General features: G+C 39.0%; 1 protein-coding gene across 1 annotated transcript in view; it reads left to right on the plus strand.

The window, feature by feature from the left end:
• FBN2 (fibrillin 2) overlaps positions 1–24,100 on the plus strand; it is a 242,315-nt gene that overhangs the window by 51,997 nt on the left and 166,218 nt on the right. Inside the window, 2 exon segments of the mRNA XM_006081068.3 lie at positions 19,904–20,050; positions 20,053–20,100. Of these exon segments, the coding sequence (XP_006081130.1) occupies positions 19,904–20,050; positions 20,053–20,100 (195 nt within the window).

Raw genomic sequence — 24,100 nt, forward strand, 5'->3', positions numbered from 1 at the left:
GAGAGAGAGAAAGAGAGAGAGAGAGAGAGAGATTGAGAGAATGAATATGAATGAGAATGCATGTACTCAAGTATGGATGATATAACAGAATGAATAAACTGTAATCCTATAAAAACAAAAAAAATTGAATTAACTTTTTTACATTAAATAATTAGTTTTTTTTCCACCCCTATGCTTGCCCATGACATATGCAATTTAATTTATAGGAGTATGTTAGACAGCCCTGTCACTCACTGGCTTCCATCACAGCAATTGGGTCAGACATGATAGTAGAACTGAAACGTTAAAGAGCCTCTACTGGCAACCAGATTCATCTACTCTATACACAGGATTGTTATTGAAGAGAACTACTATATACTTAATTTTTTCCCCCAAATATTATCATTTAAAATGTTTTAAGAACTGATTCACACAAAATATTAAAATTCTTTGTCTTTTCCCCCAGGCAACTCAATTTTTTCAATGCTTGTAATACTTTTATGGGTTCAAAGTTATTAACATGTTATGTATCTCACAGACCTACCTGTCTTGAGTTGTTCATTAAATTTTAACATAGAATTAGTGAAAATTCAGAACTTGGAAATGGGTGGGCTTTAAGCTTTCCTGAGTCTGCTGCCCCAAATGTAACAGATTGCTTTGGGACTGTCAGCTTCTTCTAAGAGAAGTTAAATAGTCAGCCAGTCCTAAGTACTTTTCCAAAAGGCTGGATCTCATTTTCAGCTAGTATGCATTTTCTTCATGACTTGTTGCATGTCACCTTTCAGAAAGTGTTTTTTATTTGTATCAGCCCCAAATCAGTGCAGCCCGTCTCATTTTTTTGTTCATATCTTTTAGAATCCTCATGGCTGGTCTCACATCTTGGCAAGGTAGTATGAATTAGACAAGAGCAGGTTTTCATGTATAACGAGTACAAAGAATCTTTGTTTTAATTTATCTTTATTGTTGAAAGTATTACAGATGTCTCCCCTTTTCTCCCCATTGATCCCCTCCACCCCGCTGCCATCCCTTCCTCAGGCCTTCCCCACACTTGTCTATCCATGCACTATGCATATATGCATATAAGTTCATTAGTTAATCTCTTCTGGCTACACACACACACACACACACACACACACACACACACTTCCCTCTGAAATGTGTCAGTCTGTTGTATGCTTCAAATGTCTCTGGATCTTTTCTCTTTTTCAGTTTATTTTGTTCATTAGATTCCACATATAAGTGAGATCCATTGATACTTGTATTTCTCCAACTGGTTTATTTCACTGAGCATAATACTCTCCAGGTCCCTCCATGCTGTCTGAAAAGGTTAAGATATCCTTATTTTTTACAGCTGCATAGTATTCCATTGTGTAAATGTACCACAGTTTTTTAATCCATTCATCTAATGATGGACACTTGGCCTGTTTCTAGAACTTAGCTTTTGTAAACAATGCCACTTCTTTGTAAGGGTTAAGTCTTATTTAAACATCTTAATTATTTATACTTGCAAATAACATGAGAATGATTAAAAATTGGGACTCTAACCCTGGTCTGTGTGGCTCAATGGTTGGAGTGTTGTCCCGCAAACCAGAGGATTCGATTTCTGGTCAAAGGCATGTACCTGGGTTGCAGGTTCAATCCCCTGCCCAGTCAGGGTAATTGGTGGGAGGCAACCAATCAATATGTCTCTCTCAGATGGATATCTCTCTCTCTCTTCCCCTTTCTTCCGTCCTCCCTTCCATTCTCTCTAAAAACCAATGTAAAAAATATCTTCAGGCGAGGATTAAGGCCCCCTCCCTGAAAAAAATGGGACTCTAATGCAGAATATTAATATATCAGTGTTCTAAAATTGTAATCAAAGCTCAGATACATATGCAAAGAATAATAATAGCTGCCTATGAACCTCACTCCATACTTCCAAAAGTACAATAGAAAAAATTATATAGAGTCCTTAAATTTATCAAACACTTAAAATTTAATTTGCAATTCCCATTGTGAATAAAATGCTACCTGTATCATTGGGGTCTTGGCTGCAAGAAAACTGAAACAGAATCTGGCTCATTGAATTAAAAATAATTACAAAAGGAATATAATAGAAAGGCACTGGGTGACTATAGAATCTACAAGCAGTCCGGAGAAGCAAGCTTGGAGAATAGGTAAGAGCCAATAGAGGCTCCCAGCAGAAAACTCAGGTGAGGTCTTGTCTGGTTAATTCCTTTGCTACCTCCACTGTCCTCTTGCTGCTGAGACAAGTTTCTAAATATCTGTCTTGGCAATTTTTCCTTCCACAGATTCACACAATGGAGATTTCTCCTAAATGGGAAACAGTTTGATTGCAGGACAGGCCAAATATATTCACATTTTCTCTACATAGCTTATCTTATATTTTGACCAGGCTTTTCATGAACTCTATAAACCTATTTTTGTTGAGAGTCCAGCTTTAGAATGAAACAATATTAACTACAATGTTATAGCAGCCATATGGGTCTCAACTATTAAAACTTATAAAGAATTAAAATAGACCCTTTTTAGTAAAAAGTTTAGATCACCCTCAAAATATATGATTAATTAAGGAAACAACGCAAGGGATTTATTATTTACTGTCCATATATTAAGGTAAGCTTTCTGTAGTTACCTAGGAATTGGAACAATTAGTGAGTAGAAATGTGATAACCCTTATAATAATACTAGAGGCCTGGTGCACAAAATTCCGGCACTGGGGGGGGGGGTGTCCCTCAGCCCAGCCTGCGCCCTCTCCAATCTGGGACCCCTCGGGGGATGTCCGACTGCTGGTTTAGGCCCGATCCCTGTCCGACTGCCGGTTTAGGCCCGATCCCACAGACCGGGCCTAAACCAGCAGTCGGACATCCCTCTCACAATCCAGGACTGATGACTCCCAACTGCTCGCCTGCCTGCCTGCCTGATTTCCCCTAACCGCTTCTGCCTGCCAGCCTGATCACCCCCTAACCACTCCCCTGCCAGCCCGATCAACGCCTAACTGCTCCCCTGCTGGCCCGGTCGCTCCCAACTGCCCTCTCCTGCCAGCCCAGTTATCCCCAACTGCCCTCCCCTGCTGGCCCAGTCTCCCCCAACTGCCCTCTCCTGCCAGCCCAGTTGCCCCAACTGCCCTCCCCTGCTGGCCCGGTCTCCCCCAACTGCCCTCCCCTGCCAGCCCGGTCACCCCTAACTGCCCTCCCCTGCTGGCCTGATCGCCCACAACTGCCCTCCCCTGCCGGCCATCTTGTGGCTATGGGCGCCGCCATCTTTGAGGGTGGGGCAGTCAATTAGCATGTTCCCTCCTTATTGGCTATGGGTGCTGCCCTCTTTGTGATGGTGTGAGGGTCAATTAGCATATTCACTCTTTATTAGATAGGATTATGTACCAAGCAAAAATAATATGAAATATGTGAGTATATTTATACTAGCTCAAAGAATATGTTTTTTTCTAGTAGAAAATTTCAAGTTTGATTTCCTTTACTAATTAGGAACAGAGAATATAAATAGATAATATAAAATAATAAGAATCAGAATCCTCTAATTTTTGAAGGCAATCAGATACACATACTCAACCTAGCAAACATCTGGTTGGAAATTCAAAAATTTACTTTAGCATCAGGATGTTTTTCTAGATCTGGAAAGTTAGCGAAGTTTGGAAACATGTGGACGTTTAACTGAGGTTTCCTTTGATGTTCATCATCAAGCAGGCACAGCCTCTCCCGTGGCTCAGACCCTGAGGATCTCATTGCAGGATCTCATTGCATCCTGTGCCATATTCCTCCCCACCCAGGGCCTATGGAGCGGCACGAGGCTCAGTCCCCCAGCAAGTAGATCAAGGCTGCAGGTAGAAATCGATAATCAGAAAACCAGGAAATGTCAGGGCTAATTGCAGATCAGGGCAGTACTGCTGGAATGAAGGCTAAGTGTTATGAATCAAAAGAGGTGATCTCCTTTACAGACCACATGGGGGGTAAATGTTCTGCTTTGTATTTGTCCATCGTACTTGCTTGCTAGGTAAAAAGGGAGATTTTTTTTTTCACTGAGTAGAAATTATGTGAGTCTGGTATTTCTCCTTTCAAAATAATCTATTTCTGGCTGCGAAGTATTAATTTTCAGGCTGTGAAACCTGGCTTTGATTCCAGGCAGATATTTGGGAAAGAGGAAACTTGAGTAATACAGAAAATAACCCCATAAGGAAGTATAGTACATCTTGGAAGGATCCTGCTCTCCATTTAAGTGGTTTCTTCCAGCTTTCATATCCAAGAAAATTGTATCCATATAGAATTATGAGGAACAAAGCCATAATGAGGTTTGTATAGGCCTTTCTGCCTCCCTCATCCTTCACATTGCAATGTCAAAATAATGGCCATGATGAAATAAAACATAGGAAAGTGTGTTGTAAACTAGAGAGTGCTCTAAACTGTTTATTGATAGCCATAATAAGAACAGCTACCAGGTACTGAGCATTTTTGAAAAGCCAAGCACTGTGCTAAGTACTTGAAGTTTTAAGTACTCTTGAAGTAAACTTCAAGATCCATGTGTGCATCTCATGGCATGCACACATCCACATCATAAACTGTAAGTAAAGTTCTCTTTATTATAGCAATTTTACAACTAAGGTAACTGGGTTAAAGTAACTTATGCTAGTAGTTTGTGTGGAATAAACAGATATCTCAACTCATTATCGTTATTAGCTTTAAAAGAAATTTGAGAAAGTTAATTGTGTGGACCTTTACCACATCTTTTTTTCCCCCTGGGTTAGCTAATTACTGTCTTTGTGACATTGCACAAGTTACCTAACTTCACTGTGCCTCAGTTTCCTCATCTCTAAAATGGGCATAATAATAGTATCTATGTCATGGTGTTGTTGTGATGATGAGAAAAGTAAAAGCATGTAACATATTTACAATCCTATATAATAAAAGCCTAATATGCAAATTGTTCAATGTGGAGTTCGGGAGTTCGACTGCTTGCTATGATGTGCGCTGACCACCAGGGGGTGGTGCAGAACAACATGGGTGTCGGTGACGCGGTGCTGGCAGCAAGCGGCAGTGGAGGCACTGCTGGCCCCGATGGGCCCTGACGAGAGCGGGAGGACCATGGCAGGATGGTGGAGCAGGTGAGCGGGTGTCGTCAGGCCAAGGCGGATGTGAACAGGGACCTGATCGCCCTACCAATCACCCCACAGATGGTGACCAGCGGTGGCGGCGGGGGTGGGGCTGACACCTGGCTCCCAGACACTGAGGAAGCCGGGCCCTAATGGATCACCCTGCAGGCAGAATGGTGGAGCAGGTGAGGGTTGGGGGGCGCCAGACCACAGTAGGGTGCCAGGCGGGGCTACAGGACTGTGAGGCTGGGGGTGCGAGCTGGGGCCTGATCCCCACAGCCACCCCGAGGGACCCCACCTGTGCACAAATTCATGCACCGGGCCTCTAGTAGTGATATATTACTCTATCGCTATTTCTATACATGTCACAATTTTCTCTGCCTTGCATTGCTGACAACAGCCTACACAGGAATATGGGACCATGTGTTTTCTATCACCAGTTATGGGATATCAGATCTTAAGCCCAAGAAGAATAGATGGGATCCTTGGTATATAGAGAAATAATGCAAAGAAACAGAAAAACCTCTGAACTATGATCACTTATAAATATTTTCAGTACTATTAGCTGTTTAGACAATAGTTTAGCACTGCTGAGACAGTTTGAGAGCTACAATCATGTCACAAGTCTCTAAAGTTTTCCGTGATATTTATGGTAGTAGTGATGTCATCTGGAGGAAAGCCAGTCACACCAAAGATATCATTTTATTAAATCTATTTCAGGCAGCGATGTTTGAGGATACGACAGGGACTCATCTGCTGATAAAGTTAGATAAGTGTTTGCCGAAGTGCGTTTCATCCCACACGAGTCTTAAGGTATACTATTGGATAAAAATATTTTATGGGCAAATAAATGTTGAACACTGCCTTGGCAGTTAATAATGCACATAAGTACATTAAAGGCTTCTGAAAGTTGTGAAGTTTCACACACACACACACACACACACACACACACACACACAGATTATGTCTTTGTTCAACTCTAATATGTATAAGGTGGGCAAAAGTAGGTTTACAGTTGTAATACAAATAATAAATAATACAAGTTGTTTCGTGTACTCACAACTATAAACCTACTTTTGCCCACCCCTGTATTTGACCATATAATTTTTTTTTTACATAATACTCCTAATCTGTGAAATTGGTGTTCCATTGACCACATATTGGGAACTACTGAGTTAGACTATATTTCTGAATCTGAGCTCAGCAGGTGTATTTTGTCCAGAAGGATGTCCAGTCTAATTAGCATATTACTCTTTTATTATTATAGATACTGCAGGAGAATGAGTCAGGACACCTAAGCTATTACATCAAATCTATTTTATCTTGATGCCAGTTGCTGAAATTCCTGGCCTTTATTTTCTCATCTGTTAATCACATGATCAGATCAGGTCATCTCATAAGGGTGTTCCATCTAAAAGTTGTTATTGAAAATAATTAAAATTTAAATGATACTTTACAGTTCTCAAAATGCTCTTATATGTCTCATCTAGAATGGCCTGGTTCCTTTTGGGAAGCTGGCAGTAAAACCCAGCACCTACCTAATACTACCGATTGGATTGGAAGTTTACTGAGTTTCATCTTCTGTAGATACAGTGTCTTCTTGGACTCTTGGCCAGCATTGTCTGTAGACCAACCCCAGCACTGCAAACTCTCAAGTGTTGAAGTGATACTTGTTCATAGTCCATTCACTCAGAGAACAGAAGCTAAGCTGCTGATATGATTTGAAGTGGGTTGGCTGCCATGCCATGGGGCGCCTGATGAAAGAATTTCCATAGCTGAGAAGTACTTGTGTACTAAAGAAGTGGAAAGTCTAAATCCAGGCAGACATTTAGCCATCTGAGACGGGGTGTCTCTCTTGGAGGCATATCAAAGTGGCCAGTGAAGCATTTAATGAGCTGGGCTCCATTTAGTCGTTGAAAGAAGGGGCCACAGCCTTAAACCGAGGAAGGAATAAATGTACACAAAAAAGAGAATTCAATGCTGAGCAGGAACCACTGGTTAAACACGAGATTCCACCTTTCCCCCTTCTCTCCCCCTCCATGATCAATGCTACGTGGTTTTTGGTGTCTGATACATTTGTCATTCAGATTTGGCGCTGTTAAGCACTATCTTTGGGTAATTTGTGACTTTGGGTAATTTTATTTAACCTATCAAGCCTACTAGAATCATCTGTAAAGGAAAGCTATTCATGCCAACCAAATAAGGATATTGTACAGGTAACTGTAAATGATGGGTATAATGCCCTGCACAGACTTCATGGTTGGCACTAAAAAGGATAGAAACGATTTATAGTTTCAAACATAACCTCCTAAAGAACTGGTGCCTCCACACCAGAGGCTGTCAGCTACTCCAGTGTGCATCCGTAGGACTTTCTGGGATGATGAAAATATTCTCTGTGCTGCCAGCACAGTAGCCACTAACCACACATGGCTCTTAAGCACTTGACATGTGGCTGGTGTGACTGAGGAACTGAATGCTTATTTAATTTAATTTAAATTCAAAGTTTAAATTTAGAAAGCCACATGTGGCTAATGGATACTGTTTTGGACAGCACAGCTATAGATTATAACAAACCACATTGGTGTGAAATCTTGTAACTGCTAAAATTTCTCTAAAACACTCAATTTCATGTCAAAGATTCTACAGTTTAAAAAGTTGGTGGTGATCCCTTTAAAAGGAATCAACTAATTTAGCATTAATTTAAAAGAGGGCACAGGGTATTTTTTATGGTGAATTTATTGGCCACATTACTTGAAATCCTTCTATGCAAGATACTGTGGAAAGTTTCAGACTTTCATACTGTGAAGGAGAAAATATTCAGTAGATATCCTCAGGGATCTGTTGAATCTCACTGAAATAATGGTGTGCGTATGAGCAAGTATTTCATCTAAATATTCTCTGAAACAAAAGTTCTCATCATGGCAAATACTTCTGCACCCCCATTCCTGACATTATTATTTCAAGATATTATCATATGGCTCTTTTGTTTCCAGAATTCTTTCTCAAAATTATGAATTAACTAGAGGCCCGGTGCACGAAATTCATGCATGGGTAGGGTCCCTAGGCCTGGCAGGTGATCAGGGCCAATCAGGGCCTTCCTTCCCCTGGCTGCCAGCTGCTGGCCGGGGCCTTCCTTTGTTACGCACTGCCCCCTGGCGGTCAGTGCACATCATAGTGAGCAGTCGAACTCCAGTGGGTCTAACTCCCGAGGGGACAATTTGCATATTAGCCTTTTATTATATAGGATAACCTGTATATCTTATTTCACTGTATTTTAAAACTCCATACTACAGGTGAGAGAACTAATGTTAAGTTATTTAAACTTTTTTGCAGTGACCCTGTTCTTTCTTTATGGAAATGAAAGTCGTTTTTTGTTGTTGTTTTCATTTAGTCATAGGGTTCAGAGGTTCGGAGATTTCACAAGGCTGTATTTTTTGGGGATATACCTTTTATTCATTATTGTTATCTAGGACACCATGAGCCATTTAACAAGAAGATGTAGGGCTACTTTTTATTTAAGCATAGATAATTTGTTCCTAGTATTTCTTTATTCTCTGTTTTTTAAATCTTATTTTGAAATTCATATTATTTATATTCTGGTCTCTAGTCTCTGTCTTCTAAATCTTATCTTATGATATTGCTTAGAAATTTTGCTCTGTGTTATAAGCTGTTTCTTCCATTGATCTTCTAGACAATTAATTTAGCTTGAAGCAGTGGCCATTCATTTTTCTGTTCTGAATATTGAAAGGGTTTACTTTCCTGAACCAAAGAAAGACTTTAGACTTTGAATTTTTATATGTGCATTTGTGAAGCAAATTCTCTCAGTACCAATACCAGTCAGGCTACATGGGTTTCTCCAGCAACTAGAAGCTTACTGGCTGTGTAAGATTTGATCATTTTATTTTACTGAGCTGGTGTCATAGTACTTTGACCTTTCTAGTGAGATGTTCTTGAGCCCCTCCTAGGGCTCATGTGTGAGGAACAGGTATAAGGCTCCAACAAGAGGTCCAGGAATGATTCACTTCCCCAGTGTGGACTACCACCCATGCTGGGCCATTTGTGCCAGCAAGATCTGTTGACCACACTTCATGCAGCAAGTGACAGAGTCAGGGCTCCCCCTTGAATCTGATGGATTCATTGACAGATGCTACTTGTGTCCTCTTAGAAGGGCATATGATCACTGTGTGATCTTCCTTGCTCTTTAGCATTTTCCTAAAACTAAGTAATTAAAACCCCAGTAATGAGTCACATGACACTTTCTCATTCCTCAGGAAAGCCCCAGCCCCTTTAGTTAGATGTTATACTTGAAGTTGGATGTCAGGACAGAATTATAGAAGAAGGGCTTTTGATTTCCTGGGAAGGGTGTGGTTTATTGATTTAATCAACTCAGTAATATGCATACTGCTGCTTCTTGCTCAGGAGGAGTTGATTTAGGCAGAAATTTCAATAAGAAGGGAGCATATTGGCTCAGTCACGGTCACTCAGTGGTCGAGCATCGATCTATGAACTAGGAGGTCATAGTTTGATTCCTGTCAGAGCATATGCCAGGATTGCGGGTTTGATCCCCAATTGTGCAGGAGGCAGCCAATCAATAATTCTCTCTCATCATTGATATTTCTAGTTCTCCCTCTCCCTTCCTCTCTGAAAGAAATAAAAATATATTGAAAAAAAGAAAGTAGTATATTGAATCCATATTATTATAGAAAGGCTTTGTCAACTAATGTACCTAATATAGTATTTTATTCAGCCTTGTATTTGGATCAAGGGAAATATAAGATCTGTTCAAGCACTGGTTTTCATTGATTCTGTTTCTGAGTTTATTAATAATGAAAAAATGCTTTATGAGAATATGCCAATTTTTCCTGGAATTACTCAGGCCTACTTAACTACATATAGGTTTTTCTTAGATACCATAAAATTTGGTACTTTGTCAATTTGACTTGTGTATGATCCATCTTTTGTTGTGAATCATTTGTGTTTCTGGCCTCCTTATTAACTCTCAACAAAATATTTTCATCTCTTTAATTTTCTCCTTCAAAACTGATGATATCCTTCTGCTTGAATAATCTTATTAGTTTTTAATTGCCAGCATTGTTTGTTGCCCTTAAAGTAAGTTAATTGGCTTTGCTCTTGGGAGAGTGCACTTGAAGTTCATAGGCCATGAATTTTGGGACCACGTCTTTAATGACCTTCATCCTTATGAAACATGACATCAAAGATAGCAATTTTGTTTGCATCATTGCCCAACACCTAATTACCTTCCCTGCCTGTTCATTCTTAAAAAGCCCTTTGATGTCTGCAGTAGCCTTGTGCTTTGAAAGACTAGAAAATGGTGCAAGGGATCTGTCTTTACTGAGTTCATGCTCCTCTGAAATATTAAATAATGGTATTATGCTAGAAAGATGATGCTGTGAAACTGTGGTAATTAAAGTAATTACTCATCTATTTGCAGGAGCAAAAGTCTTTAATTTACCAAGGGTCTCAATTTAGAGAGAGAATTTCTCCCTGATATACTAGTTTGCTAGTTTGAGACTCATCTTTAGGAGAAACCAGAAGCAAAGCAAGACTGGGCTTGCAAATTTGGAGTTAGGAGATTATACTTGGGGGGTGGCAGCAGGCATTTGTGAGGTTGTGACAATATTCATTAAAATGGTAAAGCACTTTGGTTTCTTAGGAGAAGGCAAAGCCACCAGATACTAAGAATGCAGATGATCCACGTTGGGTTTAATGAACCCAGCATGCATGGTGTAGCGCTTAGAGTGAGGCGAGTCTCCAAGTCAAAGCTCAGCTTCACTAGCTCTTTGATTGTCTATGGATGACTTATTCTCTGACTTTTAATTTTTTTATTTGTAAAAATGGCTAAAATATTTTTAGCACTTCAGAATAAAAAGAGATAGTTTATAGAAAGGGTCACTGTAAAGTGCCTGCAACAGGTTTAATTTTCTTCCCTTGATTGTCAAAAATGGGGACAATGAGTTGTCATAATTCATAAACAATAAGAGATACCATCAAACCATTTGCCTCTACTGTTGAGAGTATAAAGTAGTGCCACCTATTCAGAGAGCAGTTCAGAATATTAGTTTGAGTATTTTTCAAACTGGACACTTGACCCAGAAATCCAGTGCTTAGGAATTTGCCTTACAGAAAGCCAAAGCATGTAGTCAATAAATATGTTCAATTGCAGTCAATTGTAAACAACATAAGTGTCCATCACAAGGCAAGTAGTAAGTGTTGCTGGGGATGCTTTAGTGCCCTCCATGGTGACTTTGTATATGAAAAAGACTCAAAGTTTATTTTGGTGGTAAAAAATCCAGGTTTGCTTTATCTATACTAATAAAAGAGTAATATGCAAATTGGTCACGGCACCCTCACAGTCACGACTGGATATGCTAATTAGTCATGACCAGGTATGCTAATTAGTCTTGACCAGTATGCAAATTGACCACTCCAACACAATAATAAGAGAGGGATATGCTCATTAGCCATGATATACTAATTAGTCAAGACCAGTATGCAAAGTGGCCATCACTCCAACACACAAGATGGCTGCCCCTATGTGGCCACAAGATGGCCTGCAGGGGAGGGCAGTTGGGGGGACCAGGCTTGCAGGGGAGGGCAGTTGGGGGGGACCAGGCCTGCAGGGGTGGGCCATTGGGGGGGACCAGACCTGCAGGGGAGGGCCATTGGGGGAGACCAGGCCTGCAGGGGAGGCCTGTTGGGGGAGACCAGGCTTGCAGGGGAGGGCAGTTGGGGGCGACCAGGCCTGCAGGGGAGGGCAGTTGGGGGTGACCAGGCCTGCAGGGGAGGGCAGTTGGGGGCAATCGGGCTGGCAGGGGAACAGTTAGGCATCAATCAGGCCAGCAGGGGAGTGGTTAGGGGGTGATCAGGCTGGCAGGCAGAAGCGGTTAGGGGCAATCAGGCAGGCAGGCAGGCGAGCAGTTGGGAGCCAGCAGTCCCAGATTGGAGAGGTTGCAGGCTGGACTGAGGGACACCCCCCCCCAGCACATGAATTTCATGCACCGGGCCTCTAGTTTAAATATAATTTCAAAACCATAGTTATTATTTGAGCTTTTTAAAAAATATATTTTTAAACTGTGAACTATGTATAACATAAAATTGGCCATCTTAAACCATTTTTAAGTGTACACTTCCATGGCATTTAGTACATTTACATTGTTGTGCTACCATCATCATTCCATCCACAGAACTCTTTTCATCTTGCAAAACTGAAACTCTGTACCCTTTAAACACTGACTCCTTATTTCACTTACCCTCCAGTCCCCGACAACCACCATACTACTTTCTGTCTCTATGAATTTGACTACTCTAATGGAATCAGAACATTTTTCTGTTTGGAACTGGCTTATTTCACTGAGAGTGATGTCCTCAGGGTTCATCTGTGTTGTTAAAATGTCAGAATTCCCTTCATTTTTAAGGCTGCGTAATATTCCACAGTGTGTATTTTGTTTATCCATTCATCCATCAGTGGACACTTGGGTTGCATCCACCTCTTGACAATTGTGAATGATGCTGCTATGAACATGGGTCTGCAAATATTTCTTCAAGTCCCTGTTTTCAATTGTTTAGGGTATATTCCTTGAGCTTTTAAATGCAACTTATAAATATTACTAATGCATTAAAAAATCTAGTGGATTTTAGTAGTCACTTAAAGAGGCTTTTAAATGATATTTGATTCCATTTTCATACTTGTTAATGAATCACCTCCATATATTTTAAACTGCTTTTATATATTAAATACATGTAATATTTTCAATTGTGCAACTTAAAAATCTTGGCAGCTACTCAACTCTTAAAAAGGTAATTAAAAACTAAATGTATCAATACTCAAACCTATATTAATTTATAAAACTTGAATTTCATTTCAATGACCTAATTCTGTATGTATGCATAGTCACATTTAACTTAAAAATCACAACTTTAAATAAATGAGTTATTTATTTTAAATTGTGATTACAGGACAATCTAATGGAAAGGGCCAAATGCTGTTAAATATTACAGGTACATAATATTTGCACAGATTTCTTAAAGGAAAAGTATTTACTTAATGGCTTTGATTCTCTTAAACATTTCTGTACTTCATTCTCATTTCCCAAGATTGACATCAAGGAAGATAATTACCATCTAGTTATTTGAGTTTATTTAACCCTGAATATTTAACCCAGCATGAAGTCTGGATCTGCAGACATTCAAGGGTACCTTTTATTGAAACTATAGAAACTATTACATCATTTCATATATTTGGGAAGTTTCCTTCTCTGCTTGCTCCATTTATGTCTATGATCAGAGATTTCAGCTGGCATACTGACTAGATTCTCAATTATTATCCTAATAGGATATATCAAACCTTATTTATAATTACTGTGTAAAAACTCTATTACTCAAAGGAGACGGTCACATATCCAGGATTGTTAGACACATTTCACTGTTTATTATACACACTCATGTATGCAGCTCTCATGCAAGTGATCACTTGATTACATGCTGCATTTCTTTGGTTCCTGAGAATGGAAATGCCTTCTTGCCTAAGTCCAAAGACTGTGCAGCTTGATGGAAATTCCATATATTTTCATATATTTTCTAGGATCAGGCAATTCTTTGTACTAAAGTGGGAATGGATGGAATTCTGACACCTTGTGGCATTGTTTGACTTGTAGTTACAGCATATAAAGTCTCTAACAGGGCATCCCATTGCATAGTGTGAGGTGATGACATTTACATTACAGTATGTGTGGATAGCTTCTCCCTGTTATGCGGTGTACAATCTCTGCTGCTGTATAGCATAACTATATTCTTCTGACATTTAAGTAAGTGCTATTTCAGCCACATGGGTAGCCAATGATGTATTACTATCACTGTAACTGTTTTCCCTTCTCATGTGAGATCTTATAGGGGCACCTAGTCCATTGATCCTTCTCCTACTACTTAATCTTCCATTCCTCTCTTTTTCTCACTTCCCATTTAATCCACCATAGATTCCATGGTCCATCATTTAAAAATATGTATTAACAATACTCTAAACTCCCTTGCCATCTGAATTTCTTTTTCACATCTAATAGACAAAACCCTAACCATGGATGAACCCTAATCTCTGAGTGAGCCTGTCAGTTGCCTAGAGTCACTGGAAAATAGGCTTATTGTTGGCACTGTAAGTTCATCTTGTTCATCTACCATAGAGAGGCCCCGGATGTCCCCTGGGAAACTGCTGGGTTCTCAGGTCAGCTCTGACGCACAGTATCTGCAGTACCATTTCAGCCTCAAAGATCAGACTTCCAGCCACCCAGCACCAAAGACCTATCATCCCATCTCCTGTTTCATGAAGTAGACATAGGTGGGAGAGGACATTGATCATTTCCCTCTACTATATAAATATGTCTGTATCTCTGTGCATCCTGCCCTTCTTCCCTCAGGCTACAAGAGAAGTGCTTTTCTTCTATCTAAGGTAATTGCTCCACACAAATTCCGGTTTCACTCAGTCTAACTCCTTAGGGATCTTGTACTAAATATTATTATTCCTTTAATAATTATAATCCCTCACCTTTAAATACATCTCATTCCCATTGGCTTTTAGAAATGCTCATCTTTTCCACAAAACAGAAGAAAACTATAACATTAAAAAAATAACAAAATCTCTTTTTCCTAAACCCCAAATCCCCCACCAGACCTATTTCTGTCTTTACCTTCCAGTAACCTCTCCAAAGGTAGTCTGATTATCTGCACAGAAATAATACTCAACTTTGGTTATCTAGCACTGTTTAGCATCTCTAGTTATATTAAGTGGACTTATGAAATTACTAGTGGCCCGGTGCATGGATCTGTGCACATTGAAAGGAAATTAATTAGAAGAAAGATTCGTGCAGTAATTACATTACTACAAAAAATTACATGTCAAAATAGTATATATAATATAGTATTATAAAATTAAAATACAAAATATTTTAATATCGCTATTCGCCCTTTCTCTATAATAGATGGTGCCAGCGAGAGCTTTATATTATCACACATGCACAAGTCAACGTTTATTTTTAAATTGCCAGTGTGTCATTTGTACCGGCCAGTTGGTTGGTCGGATGGACGGATGGTCGGTCACTTAGCCTTTTACATATATATAGATCTTAATTAGTAATACTTGCAAATAACATGAGAATGTTTAAAAATTGGGACTCTAACCCTGGTCTATTTGGCTCAATGGTTGGAGTGTTGTCCCGCAAACCAGAGGATTTGATATTTTAATATCGCTATTCGCCCTTTCTCTATAATAGCAGTGGTGCCAGTGAGAGCTTTATATGTATCGTGCATGTGTGAGTCAACGTTTTATTTTTTAAATTGCCAGTGCGTCATTTGTACTGGCCAGTTGGATGAACTGTTGGTCACTTAGCCTTTTATATATATAGATAGCAAAATTCCCAAATATATTCAATTATGTTTATTTAAAGTAAAATGGTAACATAGGATATAATTAAAAAGATAATAAATAAAAGATATTAGAAGGATGTGGAAAATTGGAGCCCACATTCATTGCTGGGAAGAATATAAAATGGCGAAGCTATATTGGAAAACAGTTCAGCAGTTTCTTAAACAGTTAAACATACATTTGCCATACAACTCAGCAGATGGCCACTGATTAGCAGATGTGCTATATTCATACAGTGGAATACTATTCATCAGGAAAAAGGAGTCGAGTACTGACTCATGCCATAGCATGGATGATCCATTTTGCTAAGCTAAAGGAGCCAGCCAAAAAAGACAACATATTATATGATTCCACTCATAGAAATTTCCAGAAAAGGCAATTTTATAGTGACAGAAGTAGATTCATGGATGACTGGGGCTGGAAATTGGCACAATGAATCTTTTTGGGGTGATGCAAACATTCCAAAATTGGATTGTGGTAAGGGAGAAGTACACACTTTTAGTTATAAATTAAGTCAAATAGTTATAAAGTACAGCATAGGGAATATACTCAAATATATATATGTATATATATATGTATGTATATATATGTGTGTATATATATATATACATATACATATATATATATATATATATATATATATATATATATATATGCAAATGAGGTTGGGACTCCATAATGATCACAACCAGCTCAGGAGGAGGAGCTGGGTGCGGTCCCAAGCCTGAGAGAACAACACGCAGGCTCGGCCTGGAGCCTGAGGTCTCCTGCTCCAAGCCTCTGTGGCGCCGCTGGGGGCAGGCCCCCAGTGGGGACACACACACACACACACACATACCTACACACGGAGAGCTTGCTCCGAGCCTCCGCGGCCCTCCCCTGAGGGCTCCCAGACTGTGAGAGGGGGCATGCTGGGCTGAGGGACCCCCATCCCCCAGTGCACGAATTTCATGCACCGGGCCTCTAGTATTATAATAATTATGTATGGGGACAGATGACTACTAGACTTACCTTTGTGATCACTTTGTAAGGTATATACATGTTTAATCACCATGTTGCACACCTGAAACTAACATAATATTGTATGTCAATTATAATTTTTTAAAAAAATACCTGCTGAGAAGCCAAAATCAAAACAAAACAAAAACAAAATTTGGAATGCAGTAAAGGTTGTGCAATTACTAAAAATTATTGGATTGTATATTTAAGACAGGTAAATATATGATATATAAGTTGTACTTTAATGAAGTTACGTGAAACAAAGAAGCAGCAAGCACCAAATCATTTGATGAGTTTGTTAATTGCACCATTTGCTTAATGTCAATGAAAGTGAAATTATATAAAACAAGTTAACATGATCTACTGCTCTTAGATATTAGGATATCAAAATAGCAATATTTGTGTTTCACAAGCTAATTTTAAACAACATTTTCTTGCTCATATAATAATGAGGGAAATACCTCCTTCCAACCCACTGGTTCCAACTACCAAAGTGATAAGGAGTTCTCTTTTTTTATACTTTGTTAACACACTGCAAGTGTGTCCTTTCCTTGACTATGCATGGTTAGGATGGCATATAATATCTGACCCATGATGAAATCTTGGTGAAGAGAATCCATAGCCAATAACATTTAATTAAGGTCTTTTAGAATTCTTTGACCATAATTAAAATACTGTAAAGTTTGGAATAGAATGTTTTGATCTAAGAAAATTAAATCCCTTTTCAATCTCTAATATTTGTTCACATACATGTTAGTAATTCTTGAATAATGAGGTGACATTGTAAGTTTAAATTTTAAAGTAATCAGTTGCCAACCAGAAAGTAAAACGCAATCATATAAGAAACTAGGTTCATCACAATTTGTAAGGAAGGAAATTTAGGCAAAAGAAATAAGGAATGGCATAAACTCTGTTCTTAGGAAGGGGAGTCTGAGGTTGGCTTTATTAGAACCTTCAACATGAAAGGACACACATCTATCATTTTCCTCTTCTCTAAAGAGACAGACTGAAAGGACATAATTCTAAGGAGGTGTTGCAGTTAGAAGGAATGAATTTCCTGACAAGTTGGTTTTTTAAGAATGGGATTATGAAAGAGACTATGCAGGCTTCTCTCTGGGAATCCTAAATGTGTACAGAATGTCAACATAGGTATATATGCATGAATCTACCAAAGAAATAAGCATTTTATATTTTTTGTGAAAACTTTTCCTCAATTTCTTCAGAACTTGACTTACTTTGTTGTGAGTCTAATATTTATTTAAAATGGCAAAATAATGTGTTGTCTGGAGGACAGTAGAGTAGGTTTAAAAAATTTATAACCTGGTAATTTGTGGTGTGTGAAGCATGCTTATTTACAAGGTTGACATATCTACGTGTATACTACAAAGATGGTCTTTTTCAGAAATGTGATTTGTAGCCAGCACATCTGTTGTTCTTATGTAAGGGATTACAGTGAACTATTTTGGTTGAACTTCAGCTGCAGAGTAACAGATTGTTAAAGCAGCTTGCTAAAAAGGTGTTCCCTCTTTCAAATTTTGTTCCTTTATAATGAACTTTTAAAGTGTTCTCTGTATGAGAAAACCTCATTCTTCATTAAAAAAATAGAAGTTTTATGTGGTTTTAAGTTGTATTTTTGTCATTCTATAGTATTTAGATGATATCTAAGCATTTTAAATGTTAAATTATATCCAAGTTTGATATTGTCCAGTAACAATTTTTCATAAAACCTTATCAACAGCTCTGGCTGAGTTACTCAGTTGGTTGGTGCATCACCCCATACACCAAAAGGTTGTAGATTCCATTCCTGGTCAGGGCACATACCTAGGTTTTGGGTTCAATCCCAGGTTGGGGTTTGTGTAGGAGGCAACCAATCGATGTTTTCCTCTCATCTATATCCCCCCTCCCCCCCCCCCACGCTTCCTTTGAGTCTTGTTCCTTTGAATGTGAGATTTTTTTTGTCTTTTAAAAATCTCAAATAAACTGTTCTGGCTTTTCCTTGCATTAGGGCTTGTTAGGAAATCCTGACTATTATGTTACATTCCCAAGAGTTAATAAACTGCATGCATACAATCTCTGTGAAAGGGAAATTTCCCCCCACATATTTCTGTTGTAATTTTTAACAAATATTAATCATTTAATTGGTCAGTCTTCAGGAAACTGACCTTTATTTTCTGTGTTTCTCAAAACAGCAGCAACAACATTCAAATTAAAAATGATTTAATGTTTCAGTTCTGCTTGAAAGAACATATACTGATCATCTAAAAATTTCATTGAAGTAAATTATAGCAGGAAGAGGTGTAGAGTAGGAATGCCTAGCTTTCAAGTTGCCCAGTCTAGATCAGTCCTTCTTAAACCTTAAAGTGCATATGGATCTCCTGAATATCTTGTTAAAATGCAGATTCTGGTTCAGTGATTCTGGAGTGGAACCTGAGTTGGCGTTTCTTACCAGCTCCCAAGTGATGCACTACCAGTAAGTTGCTAGTCCATGGACCACACTTTGAGATGCGGGGGTCTAAATAGACTGTCCTTAATATTCATAGAAAACTCTTCCTACAGATCATATGTGACATACATTTGCAAACATTTTTATTGCCATCATAACAAAGTTGAACAACGGTATAGTCATCTTCTAGAGAATGGAGATCATATAATATTAACTTACTTAGAATCCATGACTATGAGCCTCCTTAGTACTGTCTTTCTAGCTAGCTGAGCTACATATACAACTAAACAGACTGACACACAAACAAAAATCAAATTGCTAGACCTAAATATTCATAAATTATTAGACTGGCCAAATATATTTGTGATATGGAAGGATATATCTTTATCGGTTCTGTTTTGATTTTGTGAACTGTTATCTACCTAGTAAGGAAAGAAAATCTTTGCTAGGTAAGAGAAGTTATTCAAGCAGGCACCAGGGAGCAGGCGGGGCATGTGAATGAGTGAGGAGTTCTGGGAGTGGCTGGGGAGCGGTGTCACACAGAGGGTGCACATGGCTCCATCGCTGCCATGAAGCATGGCAGGCTAGCATGGCCAGAGCTTCAGCTTTTCAAGAAAAGCCAGAAATAAAAATTTCATGTGAAAGTTCCCAATTTAAAAATGTTGGCTACTAAATTTAAATTCTTTTAAAACATTATGCGGGCCAAGAAAACACATCTGTGTCCCAGACACAGCCCCTGAGCCACCCACTTACAATGTCTAATGTTGTAGACTACACTAAAGTCTCATGTTTTGAAAAATGAATTTTCAAAATGAAACTTTCTGACCTTTTGTCTTTAGCCACTTTTGTCAGAAGAAATAGACTCTGCTTTATGTATTTGGAGGTACTGGAGTAAGATTGGTGTGTGATCAGTAAACCTGTCTTTTCATCTTCTTTCACATTCCAGATTACAGGACTGGCCCATGTTTCACTCAGGTCAACAACCAGATGTGCCAAGGGCAGCTGACAGGCATTGTCTGCACGAAGACTCTGTGCTGTGCCACCATTGGCCGGGCCTGGGGCCACCCCTGTGAGATGTGTCCGGCCCAGCCTCAGCCTGCCGGCGGGGCTTTATCCCCAACATCCGCACTGGAGCTTGCCAAGGTGAGTTAGCCGTCTGCCTATGTACAGAGTCACCCACATGTTAGGTCTTCTTTCACTGCACTTGCAGGACCTGCCACTATGGGGGGTAACCTTTAACCCTGTACCATTTCTGAGAGCAGCTTCATTAGCAAGCATGGCCAGAGATGGCTTATCTTTTGGGCACCTAATAACTAATTATTTTTCAACTCTTGACATAAATGGAGAAGCGAGAGGTAATATGAAAAATTGGAGAAAATTTTAAAATACAGTTTAAGATATTTAATAGAGTCAGAAGACAAACCACTCCATGTCTTCATCCACTTGGCACTCTATGCTCTCTTCCACAGCTCCTCAAACTATACACATGTAAATACTCAGGAAAAACATTTTATTCCTTTTTCCTAATCTCATTCAAGAAATGAGAACCTGAACCTAGGCAACAGGGAGAAGAGAGCTACCCAATACCCAATTAATAGTGTCTTCAAAGACAAAGTGTGGACTTCCAGGATTACAGTTATTTCAGAGTATATAACCTGGTTGTTTGCTATCTTGTCTGCAGACAATTTTCCCAAACTCATTCTGATACATATCCTAATATATAAAAACCCAGGGTCCATAACGACCAACCAAAGGCTCGACCAAACAATGGAAGTCAGTCCTGTAGTCAGTGCTGGGTTGCAGGGGTGACCCAGCACTGACTGCCGCTGGTGCGGGCGCAGCGACCCAGCACTGACTGCCGAGGGGGCTGCGGATCAGGCATGGAGAGAGGCCAGGAGGGAGAAGCAGGGTCTGATCCGCAGCCTCTGTGGCAGCTGCTGATCAGCCATTGCCTCTCTCTCTCTGGCTTCATCAGCAGCTGCGCCTCTGTTTCTCTTCGGGCCTCCATGGGGGCTGCTGATCAGCCCCGCCTCTCTGATCAGGCCCGGATATAGGTCCGGAGATGCTGACTGGCATCTAGAAACCGACCAATCAGAACCAAATCTGGGTGAACTGTGGGGAGCCAATGGCTGCCTAGGAGGCGGAGCTTTTGACGCTGACTGGCATAGGAACCGCCCAATCAGAACCAAATTGGCTGGCAGGGGAGGGCATTTGGGGGTGAGATCAGGCCAGCAGGGGAGGGCAGTTAAGGGCTATCAGGCAGGCAGGCAGAGGCAGTTAGGGGTGATCGGGCAGGCAGGCAGAGGAGTTAGGGGCAATCAGGCAGACAGGCAGGTGAGCGGTTAGGAGCCAGCGGTCCCAGATTGTGAGAGGGATGTCAACTGCTGGAGGCCCACAGGGATCGGGCCTAAACTGGCAGTCAGACATCCCCCAAGGGGTCCCCAGTTGGAGACGGTGCAGGCTGGGCTGAGGGCACAGCCCCCCCACCCCCGTGCACAAATGTCATGCACCGGGCCACTAGTTTTATATATCAGGGCTAGATTAGGTCTCTGAGGATACTGCAACAGTAAACTCCAAGCCAAGTAGCCAAAAATTGTTACATATTCACTGGATAATTGCCTTAATTTCAAGCCACCATGATTCTTATCATTTTTTTGGCTACTTCTCTGATATCATATGTACTAAACCCATTTTTAGAGCTTAGAAACAGAGCTCTGTAATGAACTCTCAAAAGGCAGTAGGATCATGGAAAAGTACTCTTTTATTATTCAAAGAAATTGTATTATTCATATTTTAGACGTGGGAGTTAGGTTTATTTGTTATAATTAAATCATATAAAAAGTTAGATCTGAAGTTTTTCAAATTGATGTTAATATCCCGTGGCAGAGGCAGAGATGTCATCTATTCAGCCCATGTAAATGGCATATTACAGGAAGCCAGTCCAGTGTCCTAAAACTCAAATGAGAATTGTAGATTGCAGAGTTTGTACATAGGCTCAGTTTGATACAACTACCAGTCTGATTACATATAGTTCCTGATAAAGCAATAATTTTTAAATAGAAGATAAGTTATACTATAGATTATCTAGTATTCACTATACTACATAGATTTCCCAGATTAGTATATAAATTACCATATAACTTATATAGATTAATTACCATTAAAGATGAAGAACTATATAGATTTAGTAGATTAGTACTGACTCGACTTGTTAGAGTAACACTTTTTGTTTTATTCTAATATACTTGCTTATTTATTGTCTTTATTCTCCCCCAGCTAGAATGTAAGCTTCATTAGGGCAGATATATGTTTTATTCATTAATGTCTCTGTTCTATTCATTAATTCTAGTGTCTAACATGCAATTGATGCTTAGTAAATATCTTTTGAATTAATAAATGTGATTAAAATTAAAATACTTCCCAAAACCACTTTTCATAGAAATAGTCCAGGTTGAGAAAAGCCTTTAACTTCAACCAGAAAATCCCAAGTTATTGACTCTCCTCATCTTCTGTATTTGCACTTACGCTTTTCTAGCCTGCTATTTTGTCAGAGAGCTCCAGTTTTCTGAACACAGTTACTAAAAATGTATGACCTGATCTCAAACTTTCTGAATGTCCTTCAGGATTTGGTAATGTCTGAAGTCCTATTTATTTGATTATGTTTATGTAGCAAAGATAAGTTTTGGGCTCCATTTCCCTAAAAAAAAATCTAATAGATTAATAGAGCCACAGGAGCAAAATGAAATTTGCCACATGGTTAAAATGTCTGGAAAAGCAAGTTTAAAAAGTTCTGCTTTATTTCAAAATCATGGCATAGTCAGAAAGTTCTCAATTAAATAGTAATCCACAGTTTAGGCTATTTTAAGACCACATCTTACTGTGATTTTATTTTTCCCTTTAAATTCCTAGACTGTTTCCCAAATACTGCTGCCAAATTAACTTGGAAGATATAGGGCATGAAAAAATAACATAATAAAACATGATATGTACATGTCATACTTTTCTTTATAATAGTCATCTTTTAATAGGATAATTAAATGTTTTTATAGAGTTGATAAATTTCAGCTGTGTAGATGATAACTGTAAATATCTTAATATTGGTTCTAAAACATGGTTTATATTAATGAAGGGAGGACATTCTGAAGTTCTGAACATAATGTTATCCCATAGGTGACGCAATTAGAAAATTACCGTGTCAATGGCCTAAGAGGGACTGAAACATGATCATGTAATAAACAGAATAACTGAAAAATCAGGGCCAACAGAAAATTAAATGTTTTTCAAAAATTAAGCTATAAGGAAAGCAGTTAATATAACTGTTGCCATATTGACTTTCTGGCCTTAAATAAGCAGTGTTGGAAAGGTGGGCAATCCTAGGGTGCTATGAGGTCAGGCATGGCGAGTCTTGACTCCTTCCATATTGAGAGCCATTTCAGTTCAAGCCCCTGTGCCTATGGCTAATCACATGTAATCTTGTATGGTATTTTCTTCTATTTTATTATATAGTAAAAGGACCAAAACTAATTAACATAGATCTTAAAGATTTAAGCTATCATAAAATGAGAAACTTACAAAGTTTTAAAAATTGGTGTTAGGCCCCTTTTCAAGAATATTTACAAATTTTAAACTGCAATGTATATATGCTGTTTTCTCTCTCTTCCCCTCCCTCCCTTCCAGTCTTTAAAAATCAATGGAAAAAATATCCTTAAGTGAGGATTAACAACAATAACTAACAAAAAAGAGTGAAAATAGGACAAGGAAACTGCAGGAAAAATATAAATAAAATGAAGCTAAAATAGCAAAATCAATATCAGATAGAGTGGAATTCAAGGACAAAAAGGAAAAACTGAGTCAGAAAAGAATATGGTTAAAAATTACAACTCGGTAAGCAGTACAGACCCTAAATCACTCCCTGCAAAACAAATGCTGGTGTGACCTCTTTTCCAGTGGTATATTGTACAGAAATATTTAATTCCTTTAGTTAGACTGCACATGAATAATGTAGAGTAGTTTAATTTCAGCTGAAATCAGATGAACATGGCTAGTTCCTCCATTGTAGACTGAGAGGAAGATGTCCAAAGTAGAAAGTTATTTCTAGGCCTTCTATATAGCACTAAATAAAAAGGAGATTTGGTTCATTTGA

Source organism: Myotis lucifugus, unplaced genomic scaffold (genome assembly GCF_000147115.1).
Source record: "Myotis lucifugus unplaced genomic scaffold, Myoluc2.0 scaffold_0, whole genome shotgun sequence".
In the NCBI taxonomy this organism is placed as follows: domain Eukaryota; kingdom Metazoa; phylum Chordata; class Mammalia; order Chiroptera; family Vespertilionidae; genus Myotis; species Myotis lucifugus.